We start from the raw sequence: 9,991 nt of genomic DNA on the forward strand, positions 1-9,991 counted from the left end.
GCGGGGCGCTCTGTGCAGGCGCGCGCGCTGGAGGAGATGACCTACAAGGCGCGTCTCAATGGGATTTACTGTGGCGGTAAAAAGAAAACGGTGTCCAACTGCCACAGTCACGGGCAAGACACTTACCCAACGTCTTCAGCAGCTCCTCAAAGTTTTCAGAGCTCTTCATCTCCCAGGTGCCGGCAAAGTCAGGGATTTTGCGGTCCATCTTTTTGCGCCGTCAGGTTCAAGTGTGCACAAGTCCACTGTCTGTCCTTATAGTGCTCCAAGTGTCTCAGGTGTCCCTCTGGATAGACGTCCCTGTGAAATGGAAGCGGCTGTCCACTTATGGCACAAGTGCGTAACGTGGCGCAGTCTTGGAGCTCTGCGTGTAATGAAAAGCTGAGTGCTTAATGAATAGTACAGAGAGCGTGGAGACACTTGTACTGAGACGCAGACGCCCCTCGCGCGGAGAAACACGCCCCCACGGGGCCAATTTACCTCAACGAAGGGCCCGCCCCTGCAGAAAGTGCGCCGGTTTGAGCGGTGCGCGTTTTCAGAAGTTTGCCTAGTGTCGTTCTCTGTACAAACCTCTGCCAATTTCACTTGAGGAAACGTTTAGGAATTTGCATTCAGCAGCAGTATTTAGTTTATTCATTTAAGTGTGCATTGAATCATACAAGTTTAAATAGTCTAGTTCCGTATTTTGGTGGGTTATCTGAATTAAACTATAGTTAGCCAAACTATGTAGACTATCTATACAATTACAGTGTGTATAAACTGGTTTGTCCGTGCTGCAGATATTGAGAGGAGACAGGGAAACTAAAGAGGCCAAGTTCACTCCCAGTCCACCGTGCGCCTGAGTGGAGCGTCATAAAAATAAAAGTGGTGGTAATGAGATCCAGCTTCTGGCCTCGGCCGGTGGGCTATCCATTTAATGGGGCCTGCGTCAGAGGAAAAGCAGCCCGTGCCCACGAGGGAGGCAGACGCGGAGATTAAACCAGAGGTGAGACTGGTGCGGGTCTCTTGAGCCCCCGCTGTTCGGACGGAAGAAAGGGTCAAAGGGAGGAGACCCATCAGACGGGCAGCGGGGCAGGGTCAGGGGCCCGCGGGGTCGGACGTGGAGTCCTGAGAGGACGTGCACGCGCACATCGTGTGTGTATGTGCACACGCACGTCACTATGATTGATGGCACCGAGACAAAGACAACGTTAACGATTGACTCTTGATGGATTATTCCATCCGCTGCACTGCACGGAGAATTAACGCAAGGTAACCATGGCGACGTGTGTAATGGAGGTGAACTGCAGCTTTTGGTAAAGGTTTAAGCGTCTTTGCCACAGGCACAACTCCAAATACAAGTTCTCATCTCGCCGCAACTGTTTGATGAGACAATGACAGCAGTTGTTCTCTTATCGCCACGCGCTTCAGACCGTGTCACAGCCGCTTCAAGTCCGCACAAGTTCTCTGTTAATCCAAACAAAGGAGTTGGGTCATTAGACCCAGGGCTGTAATTTCACTATAGGAGCATTTCAGATCTTTGAGTCAGACTCTGACTCACGAGGAGAAGGAAATGATTATCTGGTTATCTTTAAATTTTGTGCTCATGATGTGCTATTGGTTGAATACTTTGGGCCTCATAAGACAAGACAACACATAATGAACCGCGGTGAAGTTAGTTTCACGTTGGACGTTGGATATTCGCCTTCGCAACTAGAGCAGGAGCTTCCTCTGAGTGTGCCCCGCCTGCAGTAGCTCGACGCGGGGAGCTGCGCGCTGAAGTGCCGCTTGGTGCACCAGTTAGGGACCATCTCTAAAGTACCGTTTGTTATCTTAAAAAATATAAACATGTTTATAAAAAAAACAAAAACAACAACAACATTGAGCATGAATCCAAGTTGCTAATCCTGGATGTCATAGTCCTTTTGGGCTAAAAAATTAACCCTTTGTAGATTTTTAAAGAATATTTTTAGTCAAAAAACAAGGATTATTTTCAATAGCTGCTAAATGAGCGGACCTAGATAGTAAACGTTAAGTGATTATAGTAGTTGTGGTCTCCAGGTATAACGCACACCTTTTACTTTTTCAAATTAACCCTTTGTAGATTTTTAAAGAATATTTTTCGTCAAAAAACAAGGATTCTTTTCAATAGCTCCTAAGTCAGCTAACCTAGAAAGTAAACGCTAAGTGATTATAGTAGTTTTGGTCTCCAGGTATCACGCACACCTTTTACTTTTTCAATTTAACCCTTTGTAGATTTTTAAGGAATATTTTTCGTCAAAAAACAAGGATTCTTTTCAATAGCTCCTAAGTTGGCAAACCTAGATAGTAAAAGCTAAGTGATTATAGTAGTTGTGGTCTCCAGGTATCACGCACACCTTTTACTTTTTCAAATTAACTCTTTTTAGATTTTTAAGGAATATTTTTCTTCAAAAATAAAGGATTCTCTTCAATAGCTCCTAAGTCAGTTAACCTAGATAGTAAACGCTAAGTGATTATAGTAGTTTGAGTCTCCAGGTACAACGCACACCTTTTACTTTTTCAAATTAACCCTTTGTAGATTTTTAAGGAATATTTTTCGTCAAAAAACAAGGATTCTTTTCAATAGCTCCTAAATCAGCTGACCTAGAAAGTCAAACCCAAGTTATTATAATAGTAGGCGAAATAAGAACAAAATAGGGACAAAACAGGAACAAAATGGGACGGCAAAATAGGATCAGAACAGAGCAGGAACAAAACAAAAAGAAGCCAAGAATGAACTAAACAGCAGAGGGGGGCGTGCCCAAGCCGCTGCGGACCACCACAGGAGACCTGCAATATTACCAGTGGAATTACTACATTCAATCGAAACTGATCTAAATTAAATTCTCGGCGCATACCGGGCATGGTTGACGGAGTAGCACACGATACTTCCTTAGCTGCTCAATGGGATCACTCCACACCACAGGCTGCATCCAAACTGAGTGGACCAGCGCACGCAACGTTGGCCAGCTGTTGCCGCACAACAGCGCTTTCACCGCAATCTGCTGCGCGTGGTCATGGACAAGGCGTTAAAAGCCAAACGGGTGTACTTGACCGGTGTATCTGGGGCAAACCGGGATTTAGGAGCGTTGAAACTGAATGACTGAGGAGAATTGGGAGTTCATTACCTGCTAGGTGATTTGCCAGAGCCCCGGACTGGATTATGGGTGCCTGTGGCACTGCAGCGGCACTACCGGAAGAATTTAATTCATGAATTTGTGAAATGAATGAATCGAAGCCGCGGGATTGTCATTACCTGTAATGGAGGACGGAGTGGCCAACAACCAAGGCCCGGAAGAGCGTGTGGGCGAAATGAGAGGCGGATGAGGAGGGCGCGCTTAAATAGTCTGTCAGCTGAGCGCCACGGAGCGGCAGGTAAGTGTACCCTCAGCACAGGCCTCTACAGCCCATATTGCCACATTCCACCCCCCCCGAAATGCATCGTCGCCCCGACGATGAAACACAACTTAACACCAAGGCCTAAAAACTGCTTGTGTCAGCCTGGAGGATGACACAGGAGCACCTTGGCCGGATGGTTGTTCAACTAGGGACCTTGGAATACGGTGGGGATTTAGGTATTGGCCAGCGGTCGTGCGAGTGGACCGGCGTACAGATGCCTCGCTGAAGCCAGGATTGGCCACAGGGTCAATTGCTGGGGGAGCTTGGTCAGTGACCACGGTGGGGAGAGCAACTAATGGTTCTTGAGCACTCGGCACGTGTAATGGGACGTGGGAGGAGTTTTGGGGCACAACTGCTGTCTGCCGCACCGGCGGCTGTAAAAACAAATCATCCTCAAATGACTGTTCATCTTCTACGATTGGTACTACAGGTGCATCCGGAGGATTCACACCAGGGACAGTGGCAGGGGAGTCACTGCAAAGCAGGGCCTTCAACAGGGATCGGTGGACCCTTTTTACCTTGGTTTGGTGATCCACAGGAGCCACCGTGCACACCACACCATCTTCCCTTGGGGCTTGCAGGACAACATAGGTTGAGGACCCCACAGGTCTTGGGTCTTCGGACAACCCCTATTACTGTAATCGCGAAGTAGCACCAGCTGGCCTTCCTTAAATGGCACATCTCTGACCCATTGGTCATGATTTGCCTTTCTGCGTGAGGCCGCCAGACACAATCTTTCTCTTGCCCCGTTGAAAGCCACCTGAAGACGCGTCTGGTGCTCTTTTCACCCACTGTTACGAACCTAGGGGTTCTGTAGGGGTGTCAGCTCCCTGGGCAGTGGGAGTCAGCACCCTCTCCTGGTTGCCAGGTGATTCTCTCCACTGCAGGTCCCTCCTAACACACCTTAGGATCGTTTGGCTTGAGTGGAGCCAGCCTGGATATAAGGGAGGCTGGTGGGAGCAGTCTCTCTCTCTCTCGCCGCGCCCCAAGACTAGTTGCTGTACTGTGTGGCAGCACAGTTTTATTTCTGTTTATTTTTGCACATTTTCATTGCAACGATACATATCACACTACACTTAGTTAGTTGCCATCTACACAGATACATTAGTTTCTTTTGTCAGGGCCTGATTATTTATAATACAAATATACTATTAATTATTGTGAGTGCTGTGTGGACTCCCCTCTTTGTTTGGCTGCCGTTGAGCCAGGTGGTCGTAACACCCACTCATGCACACTTCAACCCCCCACGGGGTCTTGCACCCTACCCAACAAGAAATCAATAGGCAGACGTGGTTCTTGCCCAAACATCAGGAAGAATGGAGACTCACCAGTGGACTGGTGGAGAGTGGTGTTATATGCGTAGAGCACCTGGGGTAAGCAACCACTCCAGTCCCTCTTACAGGATGCAGGATGAGCACGCAACATATTGTGAAGTGTTCGATTGAACCGCTCACACTGCCCATTTCCTGCTGGGTGGTACGGAGTAAGATAAAACAAGATAAAATATTCCTTTATTGTCCCACATGGGGAAATTTCATTGATGCAACGCAGGTAGATACAGAGGTAGATACAGAAGAAAAGAACAGATCACTTATAGGAAGTTTGAAAAACACTTTCAGTAGAAGATCTCTTGTAAACAAAAACTCCCATAGACAAAACCTCCCATTACCCAACAAGGGATGGAGGGGAAAAATAATAAAGATAAAAATATATAAATACATAAATACCATTGCATGTGATCACGACAGTAATTGCACATGAATATGTGTCACGACGGCACATATTGCACATATGACGGAATTACACATTGTTTAGTCAGTATTGCGAGTGTTCAGGATTAACAGTGTTTGTTATAAAGTCTGATAGCAGCAGGAAGGAAAGACCTGCGAAACCTTTCCTTCACACAGCGAGGGTGGATCAGTCTCTCACTGAAGCTGCTCTCCAGAGCGGACAGTGTCCTGCAGGGGGTGGCACTCATGGTCAAGCATAGATGTGAATCCAGCCAGGACCCTTCTGTCCCCCACCTCCTGCACCGAGTCCAGAGCGCAGCCCAGGACGGAGCTGGACTTCTTGATGACTTTGTCCAGCCTCCTCCTCTCCCTCTCTGCGATGCTGCTGCTCCAGCAGGCCACACCGTACAGGAGGGCTGATGCCACCACAGAGTCATAGAAGGTCTTCAGGAGTGGCCCTGTCACTCCAAAAGACCTGAGTCTCCTCAGGAGGTAGACCCGACTCTGGCTCTTCCTGTACAGTGCGTCTGTGTTATGCGTCCAGTCCAGTTTGTGGTTCAGATGAACACCCAGGTACTTGTATGAGTCCACTCTCTCAATGTCCCTTCCCTGGATGTTCACTGGTGAGGGGGCAGTGGGGTGGCGTCTGCGGAAATCCACCACCATCTCCTTGGTCTTCCCCGCGTTGATGAGGAGGTGGTTCCGCTGACACCAGTCCACAAAGTACTGCGCCAGTCCCCTGTACTCTGCATCATCGTCGTCCGTGATGAGTCCGATGATGGCAGAGTCATCAGAGAACTTCTGCAGTGTCGTGTCTGAAGTCTGCAGTGTAAAGGGTGAAGAGAAAGGGCGCGAGGACAGTGCCCTGGGGCGCCCTCACACTGCAGGTCCGAGTGTCAGACACACAGTCCCGTGCTCTCACAAACTGGGGTTGGTCCGTGAGGAAGTCCAGGATCCAGTCTGCCAGGTCATACTCCACACCAGCAGTCTCCAGCTTGTCCCTCAGAAGCTGATGGTGTTGAAGGGGCTGGAAAGATCGAAGAACAGGATCCTCACAGAGCTGCCAGGCTTTTCCAGGTGAGAGAGAGAGCGGTGCAGCAGTGAGATGATGGCGTCCTCCACTCCAATGCAAGGCCGGTATGCAAACTGCAGCGGGTCCATGACTGAGCTCACGGTGGAGTGGAGGTGGTCCAGGACCAGCCGCTCCAGTGTCTTCATCAGATGGGACGTGAGAGCCACCGGCCTGAAGCTGTTGAGGTCTTTGGCGCGCGGTGTCTTGGGCACAGGTACCAAACAGGAGGTCTTCCAGACCTGTGGTACCACCCTCAGCTTCAGGCTCATGTTGAAGACATGCTCCATAACTCCACACAGTTCATCTGCGCAGGACTTAAGGAGCCTGGGGCTGATGCCGTCAGGTCCTGCTGCCTTCCTCACTTTAATCCTCTTCAGATCACTCCTCACCTGTGCTGCTGTGACAGTCAGTGGTTGGCAGGGGGACCGTGTGCTGGGGGGATGGGTGAGTCCAGGCGAAGTGGGGAGCTGATGGTCCGGGGCGGAGAAATGAAGAGGAACGGATGCAGGGCATTGTCCAGCTGTGGAAGAGGGAGCGTGCAGCTGTGCAGGGGGAGGGGCGGGTGACCAATCAAATCTCAAGAAGTGAGCATTTAAACCATTCACCCACTGTAGATCCCCCTCTGTCTGGGCAGGGGGGATTTTGAAGCCCGAGATGGCTTTCAGGCTTCTCCACACTCCCTGAATGTTCTTCTGCTGCAGCTGCTCCTCCATCCTCCTCTTGTAGCCGGCTTCAGCCTGCCTGATCTTCCTCCTCAGCTTTTTCTGCACAGTCCTCAGCTCCTCCTTGTTCCCTGACCTGAAGGCTCTCTTCTTCTCCTTCAGCAGAGCCTTCAGTTCACGGGTGATCCATGGCTTGTTGTTTGGAAAACACCGCACCGTCCGGGAGGGAACAATGTTCTCAAAACAGAAGTTGATGTAGTCCGTGATGCACTCTGTGATGGTGTTGATGTCCTCCCCATGTGGGTCATAAAGCTCAGTCCAGACAGTGGTGCTGAAGCAGTCCCTCAGAGCCTCCTCGCTCTCAGCAGACCACATCCTCACCACACGGGACACCACAGGCTGCCTGCGCATGATGGGTTCATACACAGGCCTCAGATGTACAAGGTTGTGGTCCGAGCTGCCCAGGGGAGGGAGGGGGGAAGAGGAATAAGCCTCTTTGGTGTTGGCAAAAAACAAGTCCAATGTTCTATTGTTTCTGGTGGGGCAGGTAACATACTGGGTGTATGTTGGTAGAACAGAAGAGGGAGAAGCGTGGTTAAAGTCACCAGAGATGAGGGAGAGAGCCTGTGGATGCTGTGTTTGCAGCCTACAAGTGCAGGAGAGCAGTGCTTCACAAGCATCTTCAGCATTGGCAGACGGGGCCACATAGACTGCGATCAAAATCACATGCGAGAACTCCCGGGGCAGATAATATGGCCTCATGCCAATAGCCAATAGTTCAATATCTGAAGGTCAGCCGACTTAGGAGCTGTTGAAGAGAATCCTTGATTTTTGACGAAAAATATTCCTTAAAAATCTATAAAGGGTTAAATAGAAAAAGTAAAAGGTGTGCGTGATACCTGGAGACCACAACTACTATAATCACTTAGCTTTTACTATCTAGGTTTGCTAATTTAGGAGCAATTGAAAAGAATCCTTGATTTTTGACGAAAAATATTCCTTAAAAATCTACAAAGAGTTAATTTGAAAAAGTAAAAGGTGTGCGTGATACCTGGAGACCACAACTACTATAATCATTTAGCATTTACTGTCTAGGTTTGCCAACTTAGGAGCTATTGAAAAGAATCCTTGATTTTTGATGAAAAATATTCCTTAAAATTCTACAAAGGGTTAAATTGAAAAAGTAAAAGGTGGTCGTGATACCTTGAGACCACAACTACTATAATCACTTGGGTTTGACTATCTAGGTTTGCTGACTTAGGAGCTATTGAAAAGAATCCGTGATTTTTGACAAAAAAAAAAAAATCTTTAAAAATCTATAAAGGGTTAATTTGAAAAAGTAAAAGGTTTGCGTGATACCTGGAGACTCAAACTACTATAATCACTTAGCGTTTACTATCTAGGTTAGCTGACTTAGGAGCTATTGATAAGAATCCTTGATTTTTGACGAAAAACATTCTTTAAAAATCTACAAAGGGTTAATTTTTCAGCCCAAAAGGACTATTGCATCTAAGATTAGCAACTTGGATTCATGCTCAATATTGTTTTTTTTAAAAAAATATAAATACATTTGATGGGGTTCACATGATCTCTCTCTGGGTGGAGTCTGCATGTTCTCCCCGTGTTACCGTGGGTTCTCTCCGGGTTCTCCGGCTTCCTCTGTCCAGGGTGTACCCCGCCCAAGGCCCGAAGTCACTGGGACCCCGAAAGGGAACAAGCGGTAGAAAATGGATGGATGGAAACACGTTTGATATTTTTTAAGAACACATTTTTAAACAAACGGTACTTTAGAGTCGGTCCCTAACTGGCGTACCAAGCGGCACTTCAGCGCGCAGCTCCCCGCGTCGAGCTACTGCAGGCGGGGCACACTCAGAGGAAGCTCCCGCTCTAGTTGCGGAGGCGAATATCCAACGTCCAACGTGAAACTAACTTCACCACGGTACATAATGACATGAGACAACATTTTATTATGTAGTGTACATACAACCCTTTTGCTGAATAGTCCTATTTTACAAACCATTATAAATGTTTCTATTTTCCATATTATTTGACTCTAAATGTAGCTGTGATCTGTGGATCCAGAAGGTTTGTCTCAGTTGAAGTATACAATTCAAGACATGATTTTTGTATATTTGATACAACAATTCAGAAGTATTGTGTCAGCCCTGAGTAGAACAGCCTTTGCAACGGTGCATAGTTTACTCAGAGCTCTGACAAGGAGAAGCTGGAGGTAATATTTGCACCTAGAGTTTGTTGCCGGGGCCGTTTGTCTGCCGTTGCCCTGGTGGTCTGTGGACACAGTCTGCACCAAAAGAGAGGATTGATCAAGCTCCCAGCCCAAACGTGACTGAGGCCGTCAACAATGCCCACAATGGAGAGCTGTCTTTGCAGGAGAGAAATGATCTTGGGCCTCATCGCAGACCAATAGGATATTAGCATACGCGGCTGGCATCACCACGAATGCATCAAAGGCGGTGAAGCTGAGCGCTGCGAGCCCCGGGGTAGATGCCACAGAGAGGGGCCGATAAAGAGACCTTATGTGTTGGATGCAAGGTGTCAGCACGTGATGACAAAGCACCTCTGCTCATTGAGAGGCAGCGGACCGTGCCCTGCTCCGGTCCAGCTTTCCCCTCGCTCGGCTCATTCCTGCTCTCCCCGACGCTTCTTTACCTCCAGCACTTTCTCTCAGAGTCCTCCTCCTCCTTTCCTCCTCTCCTCCTGCCGCTCTTTTGTTCCTTTGTGCAGGCCTGACGCATTCCATGAGAACGAAAGAAGAGGGAAAGTTAGAGACTGGAGTGCAGGTCATTTTTTATCTCAATCGTGGCACCCAAAAGGAGAAGGATACTGAGTCAGCAGAGATCAAAGGCAAACAGACTGTGACGGAGATGGATAGAGCAGTGCTTGGGAAGGGAAAAGGTCTACAGGGAAATAAAGGTTCTCGTTATTACTTGGCTCCTGCAGTGCAAACTTTGTCTCAAAGCTGGAGACGGAGGAAAAACGACTTGCAATCTAAAAGAATTATGTGCAAAACGGCTGTCATGAAGGTCGGGGGCACTCTGTTACCTTGAGTAAAAGTCCTTTATTGTGACATGGACAGAGCCACAGCCATTTGTCTCAAAGCTTTCCCC

The 9,991-nt window shown here is 48.2% G+C and overlaps 1 protein-coding gene across 2 annotated transcripts in view; it reads right to left on the bottom strand.

The window, feature by feature from the left end:
• Window positions 1-9,639, bottom strand: part of crabp2a (cellular retinoic acid binding protein 2, a) — a 22,841-nt gene extending 13,202 nt beyond the window's left edge. The window contains exon 1 of one of the 2 annotated variants that reach the window (XM_072460695.1): window positions 9,534-9,639. In XM_072460695.1, the coding sequence (XP_072316796.1) occupies window positions 9,534-9,624 (91 nt within the window). In that variant the 5' untranslated portion in view covers window positions 9,625-9,639. Of the gene's footprint in view, window positions 1-126; window positions 401-9,533 lie in introns of those variants that run through there. The other variant, XM_072460696.1, reaches the window with a different exon arrangement.
• Window positions 9,640-9,991: the final 352 nt, after the last annotated feature.

Source organism: Eucyclogobius newberryi, unplaced genomic scaffold, assembly GCF_026437365.1.
Source record: "Eucyclogobius newberryi isolate DKJ021-1_F unplaced genomic scaffold, fEucNew1.0.hap1 SCAF_3, whole genome shotgun sequence".
NCBI lineage: Eukaryota > Metazoa > Chordata > Actinopteri > Gobiiformes > Gobiidae > Eucyclogobius > Eucyclogobius newberryi.